General features: G+C 38.9%; 1 protein-coding gene across 1 annotated transcript in view; it reads right to left on the bottom strand.

Annotated features, from left to right (window-relative positions):
- SUSD5 (sushi domain containing 5) overlaps positions 1-23,574 on the bottom strand; it is a 40,987-nt gene that overhangs the window by 4,875 nt on the left and 12,538 nt on the right. The window contains exons 3-4 of the mRNA XM_010185352.1: positions 14,354-14,472; positions 5,854-6,042 (exon numbers count right to left, since the gene is read on the bottom strand). Of these exons, the coding sequence (XP_010183654.1) occupies positions 5,854-6,042; positions 14,354-14,472 (308 nt within the window). The remainder of the gene's footprint in view (positions 1-5,853; positions 6,043-14,353; positions 14,473-23,574) is intronic.

Raw genomic sequence — 23,574 nt, 5'->3', positions numbered from 1 at the left:
GCACTGAAATTAATTAGTCCAAGACCAAAATCTTTCTATATTTGGTCACAGTTACAACGTACCTCTACCCTCCTCTGGCAGACTCAAGGATCAGTGAGTTTTGATTCACTGTCTGAGGGATTACCAAGGCTGAAATGAACATTTTTCAGCAACAGATGCTGAAATGGCATACTACCAAAGACGTGAAGCTCAATTAAAAGGTAAAATCCTTTTAATTTAGCCTTGTCCTTTCTGGGAACCATCCAGTCCTCAAGAGCTTTCATGTCTTTCGACTTTTGATCCTAATGTGAAAACAGTGACCAAACATGGAGACAGGGAAAAACAAAGAGCCTGGTTTTCCACACTCTGGGATCAGTTTAATTTTTCTTCTAGATAGCATATTGGCATCCGAGCTCTATTTTGAGTGTTGCTATTTTGGACAACCATAAAGTGCACTGCATATTTTGTGGATGTATTTTTGGAGTACAGGAAATTGAAACTTGATTCTATGTCGACCATCATCATAAACATTTCTACTGTATAAAAACACCTTTATCCTAAGGTTCTCAAAGTAGTTACAGCAAATATTAACAAGCCAGCATCTGTCTTTAAGGATGGGAAGGAAAAGAGCATGTAGACCAATTGCTTAAGATCAGATTTGTCAATTACAGCATCTTGAAGAATTACCCTTTTGACTTGGATCAGCCACATGAACACACTTCTCTTGAATCAACCAGAGTATGCTAGACAGCTACAAGAAGGCGGATTATTTTTATTCTAGCAGGAAGCCTGATAATATAAATAAATAACCCATCATAATTTTTAAACAAATTTGATTTGGCAGAATCAGTTCATGCCAGATCGATGCTTTACATTAATGTAATACAACTGTTCAGTGGCAGACCTGAAAAGAGAACCAAAGTTTGTCATAACAGTTGTTTCGACAGGCCATGGACGTATTTTGTTGCTGATTTCATTTGTCTGCCATAGCTCTCCCTTTGCACTCTCAGAAGAAAAAAAAAAGAAAAAAAAAAGCATTCCCAAATAAGATCAAAAGCCACAGACATTTTGTTTTACTCTCCCCATTAAAAAATAAAAAATGAGAAATAATTAAATGCAGCAGCATGGCTAGCCATGCTTACAGACCACATGAATGTGAATCAGTACTATTCCTGAAAACTCAGAATGCAATGTTTGAAGTAATGAGAATAGTTGAACCAGGCTAAAAGACTGGGAGCTGCAGATGAAGCTTTCAGAGGTGGTCAAAGTCAAATCCTCCTTAAACTGAAATCAGAGGCACGGTCCTCAGTGTGGAAAAGTAAAAGCAGCTCTGAACACACTAGACACATGTCCAAGTGTTGACCCTGGAGAGATCCCTTAGATGTGAAGAAGATACGACCTCTTCTGCCACAGGCTTATACTTGGAAAAACACAAAGCAGCAGAGGGAAAAGGATAAATATATTATCTTCTCCTTAGCCAGTTTTAGGGCAGAGCTGTGACATGATTTCCTAGCCATCTAATCTGCCTTCTCTTTGAGGAAGCAAATTCTTGAGGATGCAGCCTAATGCAATGCAGCCCTGACACTCCCTCACTGAAATGTTAATATTAATGATTCTGATATTGAACCTATGGTTCATTTCGGGGAAAAAGCAAGTGTCATTAAGCAACGGTCACTTTATTCTCTGTGGCTGGAGGACAGCCACAGCATGGCATGTATGCACCTGCTTTCAGACCTTACTACAATGCCAGTTTTCAGGATATATTTTGTGAAACAAATGTGTTCTCTCCACAGAAACAGAAAAAATAAACTAAAAAAAAATTATGTCCTTGTTCTCTGCTTCAAGTTGCCTTGTTGAGTTGAATATCTATGTTTTCAGGTAGAACACAACATCTTTTCATGATGAAAAATTGCAGAAAACACTAACTATACAGCACCACTTTTTTTGCTTAAAAAGCATCTTGATTAAAAATTACAGACCACTACCTGGTGTGCGCAATGTACCTTAAAGCCATTTGTAATGTACTGTTTTCTTAATTTCCAACATACTTTAGTGCATCCAAAATTCCCTTAATATAACCTCAAAACTATTTTGTTCAGTTATGCCCATACCCAGGTTTTGCCACGTATTTTGGATTGTACGTGTACTGATGCATAAAGTATTCTTTTTATTTAATTTACAATTTTGCCAACTGTACAGTCGTATTCCTACATCCTGGGAACCAGAATGGAGTGTATCTCTTCTAACTGGATCAAAACAGAGAGGAAAGATGATCATAGAGCTACTTCAAAGAACATTTAAGTGTTATATTTAGGCTCTGCTACAATTATAGTTCTTAAACTCTGTATTTGCAGGCTCAATGCTTTTACACAAACAAGAGAAAAACCTAATTACTGCTGTTTAGTCTGATATTCTGCTTTATGAAGCTGGATAAACATTATCACTCTTTCACAGATGAGGTGCAGTAAGCAGCACAGAGTAGTAAAGTGACTTGTCCCTGGTCTCAGAGACAGTGCAAGACGTCGGAACAGGCTTTACATCTTTTAATTCTCTGACTGGAGTTTTTCCCCATGGTCCAGTTCTGCTGGTGCAAGAACATTGGGACCACTTTGCATTTGCAGTTGCTCACTCAGCACGGACGCAGAAGAAGGGAACCGTATAATCCTAACAGCCTCTAAACTTAAATGTTCATTGAAGTGGCTTCATGATCACCTTTTCCCTGGTATCAGCCAGTTAGGACAGAAATGGTTCACTCTGCCAAGAGGGATATAAATTCTCCATTAAGACCCATCATTAACTTTCATGATACGGAAGTTAATCTCTTGCCCCAAAGTACTCAAAAAGCAGTGTGTGTGCTCACTTCTGGAGTACTTACTTGATAATTATTCTCTCCCCTGTGACCTCAAAATATCTGTCAACTGTAAATCAGGTTTCTTTTAATTAAATCTTTTTGGTCTTTTTCACTGAATTATTACTTTTTAAAAAATAATGAACCCTAGTATCATACATTTCAATCTTCCTTTAAAGACTCATTTTTTAAAGAATTGTGATCAGAAGGATTGAATATATAATTATTAATTCAACACATATTGCATTTTCTATCCCAGGTCCTTAAAAGTGTTTGAAAAACATTAATCAAAGGAAGCCTCTCAGCATGAAGTCCACATTTAAAAAATCATAATCCACAATATTACATTGGCTCCCAAGTTCCAGTGTTGATATTTGTTATTTTACAGCCACACTTTCCTATTTTTTAAAAAAATATTTTTCTCTCCCCTGTGGCAGTGTGAAAGGCTCAGGCAAAACAGGGGTAACAGTCTATTCATCCAGGGAAAACAGTGAAACACACACAACCTAAATGGCCTGATTCTTCTTCTGCCTTACTTTGGTGTAATAGAGATTTATTTCTCTGTGTGATAAAGTCAGGATTTTCGATAACCTCAGCAAAGGAAAACAAAGTATCAATTTGGTGCAGATTACAGGAGATTCAAACCCATTGGGTTATCAGATATAGATACTATTTTCCTTCTCTCTCTCCATGCTCTTTCTCCATTGCCTGCTGTATTTCACTTAAATCATATGAACTGCTGTTGGTAAGAACAGTTCTGGAAGTTGAAATAGTTCAGAGAGATGTTGGCATTTTATTTTATTTTTTTAATCTCTATACCATTTGGGTCATTTTGAATATCTGGTTCCCTGGTGCACAGACATGACCCGTTTCTACTGAGAACAAGTTTGACCTTTTCTCATGATTATCCACTGCCTGGTGGTACATATTCATGAGTAAAAATAACTCCTTGCTAGCCCCTAGGCAGTAAGGAATATATAGGTTCTGAAATAGATATGCTAACTCCAGACCATATAGATAGCTCAGCTACCCAACAGCTGCCCATTCCTTTGCTTAAAATGTATCCATTTTGTCAGAAATATAATCTTAAAGGTGTGATATCTCTGTGAAAAAATGGGCAGATACTCTGATGACTATTCTTAAATACTGGAAAAATTGTGTCCATTATGCACTGAGCAGGGTTACATGAGAAAAAGAATGAGAAAGCAGAATTCGGATTGCATCCACATATGAGCTCATCATACTATTTAGCTTATGTTTAAACAAGGAGAAAGTTAAAAGTTGCTGCAGGATTATACTAACACATAGAGGTGGATTTTCTTGAGGGTTTAAATTAAGGCAATGTCATTATTATAATTTTCCATAGCTTTTACTTTTTTTTTTTTCTTTAAATAAAAGCCTGATTCCTCGGGTCAAGCTATTTGGTAAGAAATTCCACTTTCATTCCTTTTAATGGAGTAAATACCTGAGAAGCTACTGTTGTGGCTGCAGATAAAAATCATGAAAGCATGGTACAAAATAAAGATCGTGTTGCTTTTTATTAGGGCAAATTAAAAAAAATACACTTTTTTAACTTTTCCACCTCACTGCTTAGTTCTAACCCAAATTGTACTTCTGCCACTGTTACAGACTTCTTCTGTGGCATGGGAAGCTCTCTTAAATTACAGAGGTCTTTAATTTTCCTAATCTAGTCAAAGGAAACAGCATTTATCATATAGCCAGAAGTTCAAAAGTGCTAAAGCAGCTAGCAGGAAAGGGCTAGTAAAAGCTCAGATCAGCCAGACTAGCTTTTTACTAGCCAGTGAACAAAGTGAGGAGCTTAAAATATGGACAGCTATTGTGTTATCCATTTTGCATCCTAAATAAAAATCCGAGAACTCCTAAAGGATGCTCAGCTCAATTCAACCTAGAAAATATAAAGAAGCAGGGAGAGATGCATATGTGTCTGATGTGCCCTTGGGAGGTATTGACCCCTGTCTCCATGAGGACCACATCATGGCATTTGGTCTTTTCTGTAAGGAGGATGCTATCTCACGGACCTCAGTGTGTAGCATCACATGAAGATGTAAGGCTAGTGGCCAGGTGATAAAGCCACGGACGGCCACAGCATGTATATGGTAAGGAAAGGTGTTATTTGCGTGCACGCCGTGCTTAGTGCACGCCGTGCTTAGTGCACACCTACAGAAAGACACTGGCTTTTCTCCGTACTTGCTCTAGCTTCCCAAAGGCGAGAACGAACACTGGGTTTTCATTTCAGTAGCCTGCTCTGTAGCAATTCTGTGGCTTCATGTGAAAATAAACATAGCAGAAGACATACAAAACCTGCGTTGTACACTCTATCTGGTAAACAATGTCTTTGGCTCACTGCTGCTGCCTGGGCATGGCTTTTGAACTGCTCTGGAAAAAATTCCTACAAAATTTATTGTAATGTCTGTAGTAATCCCTTTCCTTGAGTAAACAAAGTAAGTACATTGAAAAGTCACAAGCCTCATCCAGTAACAGAATGAGCACATACAAGACTATAAACCGGTGATTTCCAGAAAGGGGCTGATTCTGATATTAAATATGCAGATGAAGGATCTTCCCAAAGGTTATTTTCCAGTAATTAAGAATTATGTTCAGTACTAAATAAAAATGGGAAAAAGAAGGAAGATAGTGGACTGGAAGGCAGGAGGTGAATGATAATACTGGGATAAAACTCAGTGAATCCCTGAAATGGGGTTAGTGAATACATAAAAAATAAATATGGCATTAAAAATTCAAAATTTTTATGTTCAATGGCTACCCAGAAAGAAACTTGATACTAATGTAAGTATGAATAAATTATCCTCTCCTGTGGTTTACTGGAGATGCCTATCAATGGGACTGTAAAAGCCCTGTTGGGCCAGCTAAGACATTGATGCTCTAGTCACCAAGACCTTCACCGGGACCACACATGCCCAGGAGACATCCCTGTAAGCCTGAAACCATCTCAGTTGGGCTGATGGGAGGCTGTGACCTCCTGGAGGGATGCTCTATGTGCTTACCTTTGACACAGGCCTGAACCTGCCCGTACCATTCCCCGCAGCTGTCACAAAGCAGCGTGAATGCCGTCTCCTTGTTGCCCATGACATACCCCTGGGCGCACACGTACAGCAGCTCATCCCCCATCTCAAAGCCAGTGTGGCCATGCAGGATGGTGTGGGGGAAGGATGGCGGGTCCCCACAGGGCTTGTCTGAAAAGGAAAAGGAAATGAGGTTGTAGAGACCTTGCAATAGGCTTTAAATGTGGTGCTAACAGCTGTGCTAAATGTTACACTGAGGACAAACTTACACACATCCCCAGAACGCATACATTTTGTCTGATTCATGCCCTTATCCTCCTTCATAAGTAATAATTTTCAGCTGTAATTGGGAAGGTATATATTGGGCTATAACTGTAGTGTTATGACGCGTAACAGTGATGTGTCTAGAGAGGCTTTGTTTCCAACAGGTCGGTCCAGGATGTCAAGCCGCAGCTGTCTTCTCTGCCTCCTTCTACAAAGGCTAACAAAGGCTTGGGTAGCTTAGGACCGGAAAGCAAAAGCTTAGACACAGTCATTTTCCTTAATAGCAGAAAAGTTTGTGAAATTGTTTGGCACTTAATTGTCTACTACACTGTAGCAAGCGGTCAGAGACTGAGCAATGACCCAGTCCACAGTCATGGAAAGGAAAGGCCCAGATGGACACCAGCCTTCTTCAGATTATATCTAGGCTTGTAGTCTTTCACAAAACCAAAAGTTTCTTCCCAGTTACTCAGAGTTCCTCCATTTTAGGTTAGAGACATCCTAAAATGAATGACAACTCATGCTTTTCAATTTAATAAAAACCAAGAGTAACATAGATCTGCTCTATGGGAATCTGAAGAGCTAAATTTATTGGGATATAAAGTCTACCAGGGTGTTGTTTGACAACATTTCTGCTGACAGTGCTAAGAACCAGGAAGAAAATAACACTGCAAACAACAAGGAAAAACCACTTTCATTGAGTTTTTGGTTGCATGACAGAAGTGCAGTGAGGAGGTAGGCAGCTCTCAACATTGGTGTAAACTGAATTTGAACTGTTGGCTGTTGTTAACAAGATGGGTCAAGATCTTCTACAGAACTTCTAGGCATTGTGTTTTCTCTCAAAGGTCTTCCTCTCTCAGAAGTGCTCTTGAAGAGGAGGGGTTTGCCATGTCCCCATTTTCTCCAGATTTTTTCCAGTCCCTTTTTGGAATAGACAACTTTTCGTTATGGAAAAACAAAACAAAACAAAACAAAACAAAACAAAACAATACAAAACAATACAAAACATAATGCAAGAACATGATCTTAACAAGAAACCTAGTGGACAAAATGTGCAGTGTTAAAATAAATACTTCTGTATACTTTTTCAAATCTAGAATTTTTTTCCAGTGGTTCTAGAGCCCTTATTGACTGTGGAAGAAAAAGCAACTGTTCCATTTGCCAGAATAGCTGAAAATTGAAAGCCTGCTTTTGTCCTGATATAGAACAACCAAAAATGAAAAGGTTAATAGGTAACAGCTCAGGAGTTCTGGTAATTATATGGGATAAGAGAAACTTAGGGTCAGGTCTATGTTCTAGCATTGATCTCTCTGGTTGAAACAGCTTGCTTTGGTAAAAAACCCCTCATTACTTAGTTGGCTAAGCACAGATTATGTTCCTTGGAAAGACTTCTGTTTGGAAGCTAAAAAAGTGACCTCCAGGACTATGCTCCTAAGCATGTAGAAGGATAAACGTCTTCAGAGAGCACCTTGCTATTTTGCTGGAGCTTACTTTTAGGACAGCATCAGCCCTGGACCTTGCAAACAACATTTCCATTGACACCAATTCACATCCAGGGTTTGCCATTGGGCAATAGTTTTGACAGAAAAGCTTTTTTCTATCTATCTTTTGCAAAAGCTCAGGCTTTCCTGCTTTAGCCCCAGGGACATCCTGCAAGATCTCTGTGAGTCCCAGCTGCAGCTTTTCCCATCGTCTACCCACTCCTGACCCAAGCATAGGTAAATACATGTTTATTTAGAAATATGATGTATTTAAGTTGTTTACCTTGAAGTGAAATGAACAACCTGCGATAAACATTCATGCTCTGTGAAAGTTCTGTTGGATCAAGATTTTAGAAATTGTCTGATAGACCTGGCTAACCACTTCTCAGTTGGGTAAGCTGAAAAACATCTGCTACTAATTTAAGGGACACACTACTGAAGTCAAGGCTTTGAAGTCTATTCTCCCTACTGTACACATACATATATACTGTCTAACACCTTCAGAAGTTACTGGGAGTTATGCACACACATACTGACAGAAAAAACAAGCTCTTGAGGCTACACAAAGCTCAGTTTATGTAGTCTTATGGAGGCTTGGCATCTGAGGAAGTGAGGAGCAGGTAGCAGCTAATGCCTTTCCTGTGAACTGGTTGGATGAATAGATTGATGTGGATGAAAGGAATTTAAAAAAAAATTATTGCCTCATAGGAAGGCTACAGACCTCTGCATTTAATGTACTTTATTTATGTAGCTACTTCCATCAGTACAAACAGGAGCTGTGTATCTGCTCTGAGGGAAGTATTGACCCCAAGGCTGTATGGGACAACTATATGTCAGAGGGTATTCTTATCTACAAAGCCTTGCTTCTTAATGCTGTGACCAGAGGAAGTAGAAAAGTAACACTTATATTAGTTAAATACATTTACCTTGTTGCAAACACATTCAAAAAGCAGATTATAACCTTCCAGGAAAGAAGGAAGCTGAAGGGAGCTTTACAGTAAAATTGGGCAACATGTGGTAACAGACACTAATGAGATCTTGAAAGAGAGATCTGGCAGATGTGTGGATAGGAAGAAAAGGAGAGATTTAAAATATGTACATGGGTGAACACTTTACATTGAAATTTTGAATCTCTCATATGAGGCTTTGTAATGTTGCATCTTTGCTGCAGAGCATATTGAGTGACAGCATAGACAAGACCAAGTGAAAGCTGATACCCTGCAAAGATGTACTTGGGTTCCTACATCCCTTTTGCTGATGTCCTCTCCCGTGCAAGACGTACAGGAATTTTCAGGGTTGCAGCATTTTACAGCTGCAGTCTCAGTTGCTATGACAATTTCTGCTCAGCCTTTTGTCAAACCTGTTCTTTCTGGTACATGTACAGAAGTGGCACTGGCACAGCAGCTCATCACACTGAACCACTTCTGGGGACACCCTTTGGGTTTTTGTCTGCGGCCTTTGTACCGGGAGGTGGCAAAGCATGGGCTTGTTTGGAACAACAGCCTGTGCTCAGTGCTGGCACTCATGCCATTTTCTTGCTGGAAGAGAGGAGGCAGATCTGGGCCATGAAGCGTGACAGAGGACATGTTGGCAGCAGCCCGTCATTTGAAGGAACAGCAGTGCTCTTTGTTAAGGCCTCTGCGGAGGTTGCCTGGAGTGGTGACGCTGGTAGATAAGCACCAGGCTTCTCCAGTGCTGAGCTCTCCATCTGGAGCACTGCTTTTCCCCCCATCTATCCTCTTATTTTATAAGGCATATTTTATTGGGGGCTTGCTAAAAGATAAGCCCAATGCACACTTTCCAGTTGAAGAGCCTGAGGCACTTGATTATTGTGCCCAGTGGATCTCATGCTCTGCCTGCAAGATCACATCCTCAAACCTGGAAACTTGGAGTCTGGTACTGGACTTCGTGACCCTTCCTGAGTTTGCCACAGTCGATAAAGAACTCAATATACATGGGCATAAAATACAATACAGTCAATATCTGACAACTGAATGGGAAGAAGTGGTACAGCATAGATATGTTAGGGGTAATGATGACTCTGGTTGCAGATCTTTTAGAGACTCAATAACTATTTTTCACAAAGGACTGAAGATGCCTTCTGTTTTAATTGAATTGGCACATTCAGTCGTGATTGACTGTTAGGAATTATGGCCCCTCTGAAGAGTAACTTTAACTCCAAACCATGTGTGGAAAGGAGTCTATGACAGCTGATTTCTGGCAAAGAGTCGACACAAGTCCCTTCAGTAACATCACACTTCTCCTCCCCAGTCCAGATCCCTCTAGAAGTATGTTCTTGATTTAAACTACAAAATCTTATCAGTTTGTAAGGATTTTTTTGAGATGTCTTGATAAAATACCATCTACAGAAAGGACAGCTTAAGATCAATGCGAAAAAAAGAATCAACATTAAAAAGATGCAGATTTCAGCTTCCACACCACCTGGCAGAACTGGGAATCTACTGAAATTTTATTATCTACAATTGCTACTTCAACTGTGTACCATGCTCTGAAAGCTGACATGAAACATCCTCTTTGACATAAAACACCCCCTGTTACAACTTTCCAATTCACTGGAGTTTTTCCAGAGAGACCACTAGAATTTATAGGATGTCATCTAGTCATTAAGAAATTGGAAAACATAACTCAACGCTCAGCGCTGTGAAAGATGAGTATGGATGTTTGTTTTTCTTCTTGATTGTAGAAGCACTAAAGTACATGGAATTTTTCTTTTTGGATGAAAATACTGAGTAAAAATGGAGTATAAAGAACCAAAATTCAATCATAGCCAATATTTAGTGCTGCTTGTAAGCTATTGAAGTTAGGATGCCAATACCTCTTTCATCAGATAGGGCTTGTAAGAATTTATTATTTTAAATTACTTCACCAGGAAGCTGGTGTCAGCTCTGTGCAAAGCTCTGGAAAAGAAAGCTGTAGCAGCGAAAAGATGAAAATATTCACATCCACAGCAAAACGTGACAAATACAAATAAATAGTTCAAATACTATTGTACAGTAAGCAAATTGCAGTTTGATTGCTCTTGTAAAGTACATTTAATATATTTGTTGTAAAGAATACACTGATTTTTTTTTTCTTCTGCTGAAAAAGGCAAACTGAATTCGTACATAAGCCATCAAGTTTTGATGGGTATCTGGAGCCAGCAGTCATGTTTAAGAAAGTTTTAGTTGCATTTATGCTGTGCGCTACTACAAGTTGCTGCCTGTTTAATTTTTCCATGGTGGCAGCAAATCAAAGCCTTATGGAATAGAGATCTTACTTGTTGCCTGTAAATATCAGTGGGTCACTGAAAGAAAGAAAGAAACAGTAAAATTTAGGAGCTACTAACAAAGAGATCTTTCCTTTGTTGCATTTAAAAAAATAGAAAGGGAACCAAGATTATTATATATGTATGAAACTGAATTGTATGCGGTCCTACAAAAAAATAGAGAGTGGTAGGGAAAAAATCCAGCTTTCTGTTTTTCTTCCTTTATCTCTTTTATACTTTGAGGCATTTTCTTATGAGCTTTGACAGAGAACAAATACACACTCTGTGGGCCAGATCTGACTTACGTGTGATACTCTCCTTTTCAGAATAGGTAGAATCTAATATATTTTTAGTTAATTTTTGGCACTCGAGGATGAGAGAGAAACTTTCTGATCTCAGCAGATCCTGAGCTAGTACCGAGTTGTCTTTCTGACTCTAATGGCTGTATAAAAATTTGTTTCTCAGCAACGGAGAAGACACATTTCTCTTTGCTGCAAAAACTGCAGCAACACTCACAGCATTCATAAAACATTACAGCTACATCTTTCCCTGTCAAACATAACTCTTAGTACAAATTCCCTGTAAAACATAACTCTTAGTATCAAAGGCTGCTGCGATTCTTCTGTGTGTACAGAAAAAAATCCTTTTCAGAAACACACACAAAAAAGGTATCTCTCTCTTCAGGATTTTTATTTGTAAAAGCCTTATCCTGTAAGCACACCCTTGGTAGCATCTGACCACTGCCCTGGCTGTTGAGGCATGCTGAGGTGTAGGTTTAAGCAATTCAACTGATATCTTTTGCATGCTGGATGTTAATTAAGGAAAGATTAATTGTAAATCAAGGCCTAAGAAGGGAATTTTGTGATGGTTTGTACCAGAAGTTTCATGGTGCTTTGAGATTCCCCTTTGTACAAACCTAAGAACTGAAAATAGAGTTGTGAAGAGTTACTATCATCAACTCAGTTTCTACAGAAGAGAAGGCTGATGTGGCTGTTCCCCCTGTCGATCCTCACCCTGTCAGCCTGGCTAAGCCTTTCACTGATTTCAGCCAAGTCTGATGAAGATGGAGAGCTGCTAAGCACCCGCTCATTTTGGTAAAATGAGTTTAAAAGAGGAAAGACCCAAAGCCAGAAGTCTTTTCCATTGGGATGGGCATAGTTAGGACTCAGCTCTCGCCCATTCCCACAAGCGGTGCTGCATAAGGGTATTGCATTTGGGTGGACAAATTAGCATATTTGTACCCCTAAGGCAACCACAGCAAATGCTGCCTCCTGTCCAGTCAGCCATGCTGGGACCTGGCAAGGAGCTGAGAGTGCCCTGCAGGTGGGGAGATGGTGAATAGAGGAAAAGGTTAAGAAATACTGGAGAAAGAACCAGATTAATTTCATGTGAGAATGCTGATTATTGGTTGGATGGACACGGAAGAAATGAGAGGGCTTGCAGTTACTGTGTATGGGAGCATAGGTCTCAGGGCCAGAAACCTGGGATTTATCACTTTTGGCAGGGCAAAACAACTTGCTTTTTGTACTTGATTTCAATATGCAGGTCTCAATTACTGTATTATAATTGAAATTGTGTCAGTTAAAAGCAATGACCACTTTTCTGAAAGAAGAAAAGTACTCGTGAGGTTTCAAGTAAGAAACAATTCATTAATTGTAACTCAGATGTGCAGTTATTAGCCACAGGAACAAACCAGCAGAACAGATATGCTATGACTGAGGCTGCAGTGCAGGGTTTGCTGTTGCTGCTTCTTATTGGATATTTACTTCGCAAATCTGAAAGTGGCATCCCTGAGATGTAGGATGTTCTTTCATCAGTCAACTGCTTTGTGCTGGCTTGTGTGTTACCGTGTGTTACAGCTGCATGTTAAGGCCATTTTCTTTCTGGACTTTGCTGTTTTCATACCAAATACAGACTAGGCTCTGCCACACAACTTTGCTTAAGCCTTTCTATTCAAACATCAACTCTGCATCCAAAATTTTATATGTAAACAAAGAAGAGTGGACCTTACTGCTACCTAGAAATATTTCTGTGTTTACGTATTATTTGGTGAGTGCATTGGCATGATCTTCCCATTCTGTCATCAGGGAACTCTCTGCCTTTTACTAATCAAGTTGTTCATAAATTGTGTCTTCATTGCAAACAATGTGACTTTTCCCCCGAGTTTTAACTATGCGGGTTCTGAGTCCTGTGTAGCACTCCTTTCCAACGAGCACTACCAGACTATGTTCTTATCTTCACCTTTACCATGAGCGGTAGCCAAATGCCAAATTCCTTCCCTGAGATCCAGCACCTACGTGTAAGCTCAGATGCAGCAGGTGGAGACGGACAGGGGAGCACAATGGGACCATCGTGGCCAGAGCCATGATTTCAGCCTGCCACAGCTGCCCCAAGGTTTTTCACAAGGGTGGGGGAGGGTGATGACAAAAGAGAGATTTGAAGGAAGACAATGAGAGAGTTTTGCAGATGTTTACAGGGAGCTGCTCCTATATGTGAGGGACAGCATGGAAGAAAGCACAAATGTGCTTGTGAGACAGCATCAGCAACTGGGTGACGGAGCTGGCATCACCCATAGCAGCACGGAGCCTGGAGTTGATATCACAAGGGTTATTTGGGAGGACGGTCGATCAAACTCTGCAATTTTTTAATGACTGTGTGCACATCGAATATGCATCATCTCTGCCACATTTCACTTCAAGCATATTTTCATTCCCACTGCTGCCACTCACTGTTTATCAAAATGACACCCTTGTGAACTTAGTGTTTCTCAGTAAATGCCATCTGCTAGCCCCTGCTTTTCTTGGAAATGAGATGCAAAACTTCACTGTGAACATCAACAATCTGTTACAGGGGTTCCCAAACTTCTTTATACAATCCTGCCTATCAGTAATAATTTACTTTTTTCCTTAAGACTCCATCTTTGCTTGTGGGTTCCAGCATTTGAGTATCAATTCAAATTGGAAATGGTTTTCAGAATCATCCGTGATATATCAGAGTTCCTAGCAGGCTGGTCTATACTCTTAACAAAAGAAACAAAACAAACCAAAAATGAAATGGAGGTAATGAGGTTATTTGCTTACAAATGTTGTATACTGATAGATATGCAACAGCGTGGCATTTTGCACTAGGAAGCCAGCTTTCTGAGTTACATTCGGTTGCAGTGCTTCAGGCATCTCAGTTATACTGGTGCCAGATATATTCTTTTCCATAAAGTATCTTTTGTGAACACCAAAGTGGGTTCTTCCAGATCAGCAGTGCTATTTGAACTTGCTAAACTGCAGCAAAGACAAAAGATAATGCAATTTATTTCCTGCAACCAATGTCTGTAGCAGTTGGCTCACTTAGTGGGCGATTATTATAAAGATTTATTCCTTAACATTCCCTCTTTGCCTCTCAGCAGTAGAAAAAATGAAGGTAAAACTTTTAATGTTGCAAGATAGTGATGACTGTGCATTATTAGTATATCAGTGCTGACCTTCATCCTTTACACAAAAAGCATCATATTGGTCATTCACAAAGGGATGGGTTTCAATTTTAACATCAATGGCTTTCACGCTTTGCTGTTTGCTGCCCGTCTTTCTGCATATAATTGTCCTAAAATAAAGAAGAAGAAGAAAAAATAATCAGAAATCTTCTGAAGTTGTTCATGCAGGTGAAATTTAGAGATCTTTTATCACAGCAGTCAGGCTTTAGCTTCAGCTTAACTATTTAAGAGTTGGCACATAAGGCATTAGTGTGGGAAGATCTACGAAAAAAACCAAGCGAGAATTAGAGGAAATTAAAAAATGCTTGTGCTGTCGATCAGTTCAAGGCATAGGAAGCAATAAAGAATATTTATCTTATTATATTCTGTAATATTTCTGAACATCAAACCAAGTCCCAGAGTATTTAAGTCCACATTCTGCTCTCACATTCCAGCAATACAGATTCCCACCAATGGCACCTGGGTAAAAATGAATAGAAAATGCAAGATTTGGTCTGGAAGATTATAAATCATTAGCATTTTACATTAAAAGGTCACTAAGGTTGCATATTTACCTGCTCAAAAGCTAACATAGGCAAGCTTAGAAAATAAATCTTTTTTTTTACCAGATATTCCACACTTTTGTATAAATTCCATTTCTTCTGTTTTGATACTTGGCAGTACCTCATCCTTCCTGTTGCCCTTCATGGGCTTGAACAAAGGTAATAAATTTGTATTTGGTTTATACAACCCTGTAGATACTGAACATGAAGGAAGAGATTACTAATTATCTCTTCTCTCAGCTGTACTAGCTGCTTAAAACTAACAAATAGAAGAGAGTTTGTTGTAGAAAACACTGTGTTTACTGTTACACTGAAGGTTACAATGGCTGGAAAAGCAAATTCAGCCCAAATTTTTGCAGCTGGATATTAATGGTGTGGGTTTTATTTCTTGTGGACAGCAGATTTGTAGAAACATTGTTCGGTCAGCTATTCTAGTGAAAGCAAGACAAAAATGCTTTCTACAGAGGAATCCTTCCAGTGGAGAAAAATTATCATTTTGTATTGTGCAATGGTTGAACTAATTTTGCCGTCTGTCTCACACTCAATTTGGGGAATAAAATAAATGTTGACTAACTGCCCATTCACTAAGTGTGGAAAAAGTCCAGTGGAAACCCAGTATTTGATCACACACTTAAATACTATGTAACAATTGATTTACACAAGTGGACTGAATTACGATTGTACAGACCATCTTCATTCTGGCATGTGTTAGCTTTCGAGCAGTTAAATATGCAACTTTAATGTTCTTTTAATGTAAACAACATGAAACAAACCATATGGTGGTGGTCACGCACATGTACCAGAATGGTTCCTACCACACTTCTGCTGGGGAAAACGACATGATGTGATCCGCTGCTGAAAGCCCCTTTACGATTTCAAATCAAATATATCTATTTTGTAAGGAAAATGCCCCTTGATTTTTTTGGAAGGTCACTTGAAGGACAATATTGTCCATAAATGATTAAAATCAAGTTCTCTTAGAATTTAATGCATTTAAAGTCCGAGTCCTCTAAGTCGATAATTAGGTACCTAGACAAAAATTATTTGATCTGCCAAAGTGAACACAGACAACTGGGCGAATCAGGCCATCAAATAGAGAATTTTTGTACGTATTTAAATATTGTTCCACTAGGTCTTAGAAGGCCCAGGGGAATTAAAGTTATGCCTCCCTTCAAAGAGTGACTTACTAACGTTAATCTTTCCAATAATTACTCACTGACTTAGGTACCCAGATCAGTTATGCCTTGCAACACTGAGTAGACAGATGCCTTTAAAAATTTGTAGTTCTGGTCTCTGAAAAATCAGGCCACATTCCTTTCTATGCTCAATGAAGGAATAAAATTCCTGATACTGGGAAGCCACTTCTGAAAATCTCATCTTGAATTTCTAATTCCAATTTCTAGACAACAACATATTTTACTTCTGCCCAAAGCACTGTGATTTCTTTATCATTTCTTCAGTAGGCTAAAAAGTTATCTGTGGGGGACACATCCTTGCTATATTCAGGTCATCAGCAAAACATGATACCTGGCTCACATGTAAGATTGTGTATTTGAAGAGCAAGTTTTTCTTACTTTTTGTTCAAGTATTGTACAATGAATTACAAGTTTGTAGTTCATAGAATATATTCATTAGTTAACTAATTTTAAGACCATTTCTTAGCTGCAATTCAATAAGATCAAACTTACAAAGGTGTATCTTGCATATAGTTTGAACATCATACATAAAGTAAGGCTTTAAATGACATAAAGATTTTTAAAAGTTATTTCTCACTAAACGTTTTTCCTACATGAAGTCTAAAAACTGCTCTTCCTATCTACTTTTTTTTCCTACAGCAGACTAGACCCTGGTTAATCTTTGACTTAGGACTTTAATTTGGATTTTTATCTTATTAAAATTGATCTGACTAAAATTGCAAACATTTTAATGCCATTTTTATGAGATGAAAGAAACCATTTTTTGTACACAAAAAATAGAAAAAAAACCCAAACAATTTCATCTCTCCCATTCCTTCTTCTCTGTCAGTAGTTTCCTACCACAAGCTCAATCTTGCAAGCTTTAAACTTCAGTAAGCTGTTATTATCACTGCTGACAGGAGCATCAAGAGTGCTCAGCATTTCTCAGTAGTGGGTCTAATGATCAGACCTGCAATGCCTTTGGCATAGAAATAGTCTCTTTGCAGTCAGTAGGACTCCAGGTATCCCTAAAAATAGACAATAATAGTCTCTTTTCTCTGAGTTCTTGAGGGTGGGTATATGTTTCCCTAAATCCTAAAATGCTAGGTTTTCATCTATAATTATAGATTAAATTTAAAAGGACACTTTTGCCTCAGTTCTAAAGGTAGGTTTTGATGCTTTTAACTTTGTTAAATTTTTTTACTTGATGACCAGAAAATGCCTATCAATTCAGAATTCAACTTATTTAAAAATTTCTTCAGCAGCAGCATTGGCATGCTGAAATAAGAAACAAAAAATCATGTTTTTCCTACCCTTTTCAGTACCCTGCTTGAAGGTTCTCGAAATGTGTTGCCTAGTTCATTTCTTTACTATTTTGAATTGTTGCACTGGGGCATGCTTCATGGTTGAAAGAATGCCATAAAAGTTACACTTTTTTTAGGGATACATCCACCTACCCAGTCATTTAGATGGATGTAGTCACGCAGAGAACTTAAATTCTATTTATTGCTACGTTCATGTAATAATTGAACTTAAACAGACTTGCTCATTACTTATCTTAGCATACATTGTAATCTGATGTTTAGAGCAGTGTAATGCATGATTTTGTACCTTGTATTTAAGAAATAGATGCAATTTTATTTTTCCTTGTATGGAGATCTCTTATGAAAGCAGACATGCTCAGAAGAAACATAGTGAGTTCAGACAGCCTGATCATCCATTATACTGCTCTATTTTTAATACACATCTGCTTGAAACATCCATGCGTCCCTGAAAATTATTCTTACACAGTCATGAATGCACAGTCACAGCACAAAAATCAATCACACGTACTATCGCTACAGATCATGTAAGTACCATATACTATCAGCAAGGTAAAAGTATAGTTGGGAAAGGAGGGGTTTTAGTGGTATTGACAACAGCCCCTGCTCTCTGATGCAAAGTGAGTGGGAGGGTACCTGATGGCGTCTCCTTTCATTCCTTGACAAGCCAAGCCAAAACCTACTGAGAATCTTCTGAGCCCACTGCTACCCAGCCTAGAAAGGCAACCTCCTTCATGATGCCTCTTCTCCTCTCAAGTGAGAAAACAAGAAACCACAGAGACTCTCCACTATGTTGAATCTCAGCTTAATTTCTGCTGTACTCTGTTCTGGTCAGACTCCACCTGGAGTATACAGGAAGGACATGGACATGTTAGAACAGGTTTAGAGGAGGGCCATGAAGATGATCAAAGGGCTGGAGCACCTCTCCCATGAAGATAGGATGAGAGAGCTGGGGTTGTTCAGCCTGAAGAAGAGAAAGCTCCGGCGAAACCTTACAGTGGCCTTCTGGTACCTGAAGGGGGCCTTCAAGGAAGATGAAGACAGGCTTCTTACAAGGACATGTAGTGATAGGACGAGGGAGAATGGCTTCAGACTGGAAGAAGGTAGATTTAGATTGGACATTAGAAAGAGATAATTCACTGTGAGGGTGGTGAGACACTGGCACAGGTTGCCCAGAGAAGTTGTGGATGCCCCCTCCCTGGAAGTGTTCAAGGCCTGGTTGGGTGAGGCTTTGAGCAACCTGGTGTAGTGGGAGGTGTTCCTGACCATGGCAGGGGGTTGGAACTGGATGATCTTTAAGGTCCTTTCCGACTCTAACCATTCTGTGATACAATTCATCCAACTAAGAACAATTAACAGTTCTTCCTCTGTACCTAACCTGAAATAGAGATCAGAGGTTGGCCAAGCTGATCATTGTCTTCTTGTGCCATGATGTGGATATTGCATTTATCATGTGCACACACAAGGAGAAAATTTAATATATAGCATAATAGGGTATGAACCAAACTTCCCAGAAGCCTTCCACTTTTACGCTGGTTAAATTTTTTCTAATGTATTATGTAACCAATGAGTAATTGGTATATTTTGCACTTCTTCTAATTCCTCTGTTCAAAGAAGGAAATAGCGGAAAAGCTCTCATGAAAAGTATATATTTCATGTATATAATTAAATACACCATAATCATATACTCGAGCCATAGTAATGATAGCTAATTTTAAATATTGTATATGTGCATGTATAATAAAGAGGTGCATAATAAACACACAATATTTATATACAAATTATAGATTTTGTCTATAGTAGTATCCACTGGTACTTCTACTTTCTAAGATAATTACATATCACTTTTGTCATACTTGATATAATTAAATACACCATAATCATATACTCGAGCCATAGTAATGATAGCTAATTTTAAATATTGTATATGTGCATGTATAATAAAGAGGTGCATAATAAACACACAATATTTATATACAAATTATAGATTTTGTCTATAGTAGTATCCACTGGTACTTCTACTTTCTAAGATAATTACATATCACTTTTGTCATACTTGAAAATTTTTCAGTAAACCCAAGTTAAAATATGTAGAGTTAACAGCTGAGTTTATATAACATAGTGTGATCCATCAGCACAGAAACCAGTAGGTGGGACTGGGATGTTTTGCAGTCATTACTTTATCTGTCCATTGATTGTAAGTTTTGTAGTCTTAGTCAATAAATTCACTGAACTGAGTCAGAATGGTCTTATGACATTTATTCATAGTATTTTGAAATTGCATATGAATGTATTCAACTCAGAAGAACATAATCAACAATGTGTTAGCTGAGGCACTGTGAAAGTCTGGTTCATAACATCATATAACTACAACAAACATTCCCCTAATTAGAAGTTTAAAACTTCATCACTTTTATTAGTCAAGATAAATCTTTAACATCCTGTGCTAATTTTTTTCATGGTTCAGCTTTACCACTTGTGTTTCAGTAACTAGGTGAGAGAAAAAAAATCAGTAGTCTGGAAGCCAAACTAGAGGACTTTTATTCTTAGTCTTTCCCTTCTGTAGTTTGGGAAACTGCAAATTATAAAGCTGGCTCTGATGAGGAATAAAATATAAATTACTTGTTCACGATTACCGAAGGGAAGAAAATTTCCCTGAAAAGTCATGAAGGGTAGCACAGGTGGGTTTTGGAAAGTCCATTGACTGGGAACTATAGAGGCTAATTTTGGCTGGATGAGACCCAAAGAAAGCAGCTGCTAAGTGTGACATGAAGACATTCCAAAAGCAATACTGCCACTGGAAATGTCAAAGGGAGGTCTTACCAAGGCAGAACCAATATCCTTCAGATTCTTAAAAATATACACCAAAATACAGCCTTTTGTGTTTAAAATTGTACATACAACTACTGAAATAGTGAGGCCTCTGTTCATTAAATAAATATGGCCCATTCATGCAGGTTTTCATACTGTAGCCTAGTATGAAAGATTTTATATAGCCATTTTACTATAATATCGCTATGTACATATAATTTGAGCATTCTTAGTGCATATAGAGGAGAATGATGTTGCTTCCTGGCCTGGACTAGCTGGGTACTCAAAGACACATCAAGTGTCACTAGAAAGCTGGTTTTACCCAATTTCATTTTATTGGCTCCAGTTTAATTCATGGCTTTCATAACAATACATTACAAAAATGTATTTTCTTTTGTATGATGTTTTTAATGAAAAATTACATTTTCTAAAAAATTCTACAATTATTGGACTGCCTGTTTCACAAGAACCATGGCTTTCATACTTTGCCCATGCTCTCTTCTGAGATTGTGCCAATAAAAGATTTGCATCTTCCCCAAAACTGGTGCAAAGTGGCTCATGTCCATGTTGCTCAGTGATATGGTTCTTTGGAGTAAACTGGTCATGTCCATACATTAAATTAAAGTCTCTTGACAGACCTCCATGTAGCAGTCCCTATTCCTGAATCACAATTACTTTGTTTTTTTCTCTGTATGAGAATTCCTGAGATGATTGACAAGAAACAATGAGAACACAAATTAATCTTCTAGCAGAGCATGACACAGCTGTGGGCTCTGGGGCTAGAGTTTGTGACATGAAGGGATTTCAGAGCCCAAGAACTCCTCAGACTGTTTCATAAGCAATTTTAGCATTTTGAATTGGACCGTGTCCTGTCAGCTATGTCTGGATTTTTCTCATGAAGAGAATTAATTGACCTGCCTCATACACATGTCTGGAAGCAAATTCGTATGCATTATCATCAAGCAGCAGAGCACAGCCTTGAAATGAAATAGAGCTTGGCAAACTGACATATCATTAGGACTGCTTCTCCACAAATAAGCAAGTGGGCCTGCTACAGCATGCACATCTGGATAGATTTCACAGGACCCACAAGTCCATGTGTTTACACACACAGATGAGAGGACTGGCAAGGGCTAGCAACTGACCTTTATTTCATTCCTTGGATATTGCTTTTTCCTTCCCCTGAAATGTGCTGCTACTTCCCTACTGCCAGGTGCTGGGCAAGTCCCACGCAGTAGGCAGAAAAAGAAGTAGGTAGTCTTATGAAATGTCATTTCTAAGTCTTATTATTACATTTCCCACTGGTGTCATCTGCAGTGAGGGCCCTGTTGTGTTAGACACTGTAGAAGCATTCAATAGGAGTCAGTGCAAAACCCAAAGAGCTAACAAAAGGAAGGAAAAATAGAGATGAAGTAATTTTCCTAGCAGCAAACATCTGGTCTGTGGTCAGCCAAGAAAAGAACCCCAGCCCTCTGACTCTCACAGCAAGGCTTATTCTAGCTGACTCTGCTTGCTCACTCCAGAGTTATCCCCTCCAAAATAAATCCTTCAGAAACTGGGTAGGAACCAGCCCTGGGCAATTTCATGCAAAGGAACAGGTTGACAACCCTGCAGGACATCTATCATAGAATAGAAAATCTATGCAGAGCTTCAAGGCCCCTCAAGACCCTAGGGATACGTAGCTTCGTTCTTTCATAGACAAATAAGGAACAGGATAGGGAATAAGACAGCTTCAGTCTTTCAGTCCTGCAAAAGTGACAAAAATGAGTAAACCTGCTATGAATATCTTAATACAAGCTGCCGAGGATGCTTACAACTTCTGGAATAAACAGCTGCTTTCTAATAGTTTGTGCATAGGGCTGATCATAAGAAACATTGTGTAATAGTCACTTTCTGTATTTCAAAACCCCCAGAAATGAATGCACAATGCTACAGGACACACTGCGCTGCCCAGCACTGGAGGACTTGACAGAAGGTTTTCCAGTATGACTTCTGAATTCAAAAGATAGCAGTGAGAGCCCTAGAGAACTCTGCCACCTTTTTTCATTTATATTCTGGCAGTCTGCTTGCTGGTTTTACTGACTCACTTGTCTGACATGCAAATAAGTGGTAAGAGTGTAATTTTTAGTATAAATAGCTATTAGGATTCCTCTGACAAATGAGACCTGCCTAACAACAATTCATTTCCTGAAATGTAACAATGTGTAACGCTTTATAAGTTACACATGTCAGGACTGACTTGTAAATGGTTTACTTCTGGGCTGTTGGAAGAAGTTACCCCTTATCCTCTCACCCCTATCTACTTGTCAGTGTCTCTTCTCTAAAAGTTCTCCCTTGGAGCTGCCAGTGATTTGCCTGTGCGAACAGGCCCCGAACTCTGAATTGCGTTGGTCTGAACAACCCAAAGTGGATGACAAAAACATCCCCTTAAGCCTGTGAAAGAGGTTCTGTCCCAGGCAGCTCAAACCACAAAACCACCCAGTTCATTGTCTCTTTGGATTTGCTGGCAGGGATCTATTTGTTTAAGCAATTCCCATCCTACATCAGTTGAAGTGAATCAAATTTGTCAAGACCTGCTGCTTGGGCTATCTCAGTTTGCAGAGACTGAAGTGGGTTAGAGAGTGCAACATGAACATCTCCACCAGCAGATTGGTGTCTTCTTCAATCAGCATTACTCTCTGCAGAACGGTGGTTTTTAACACTGTAACTAGTAGGTGGTTGCCCACTCTGTTCACTTCTGACTTGAAATAGACAAGAGATGAGCACCTTTACCAGCATAGCTGAGGAGGCAACAGTCAGTGCACTGGGTCAAGTAAGAAGTAGGTTGGAGTAAGCTGGGTGGCCACAACCTCATTGGATCCAACAGAGAATGTCTCACTATAATCTCAAAATCTTTGCATACTTACATAGGGATCCATATTTACCCACAAGTCATCAGAAATTTGACAGTCACCCAAATTGGGCTAGTTCTTCAGACTGAATTACCATTTTTGCCCATATAAGAGGTATAAGAAGCAGTATGAACATGCTCATGCTGACTCAGCTGTAAGAGAAGAAACTCTCATGTTTCTCACATTTGATTTGGCTGTAATAATTATAACAAGGACACAACAGCCAACAGTGATGGGTGTATTTACTAGAAGTGGGATTGTAATTAATCACTAAGACCATAACATAGCCATCAAGTGAACAAATCACTGATTTGTGCAAAACCTGAAAAAGTGATCTAGGGGTGGAAAAATCCTTACATCTCTGCTAGAGTGTATGTGGTGGAATGAGGACTGAGTGTGTCAGAAAATCTGCAACACTATAATGACTTCACTCACATCATTTGCTTGTGTTTACTCCTACTGAAAATGTCT

This window comes from Mesitornis unicolor, unplaced genomic scaffold, assembly GCF_000695765.1.
Source record: "Mesitornis unicolor isolate BGI_N332 unplaced genomic scaffold, ASM69576v1 scaffold45465, whole genome shotgun sequence".
Classification (NCBI taxonomy): domain Eukaryota; kingdom Metazoa; phylum Chordata; class Aves; order Mesitornithiformes; family Mesitornithidae; genus Mesitornis; species Mesitornis unicolor.
Note: the sequence above shows the minus strand (reverse complement) of the source record. Positions and strands in the feature narration are given on the sequence as shown.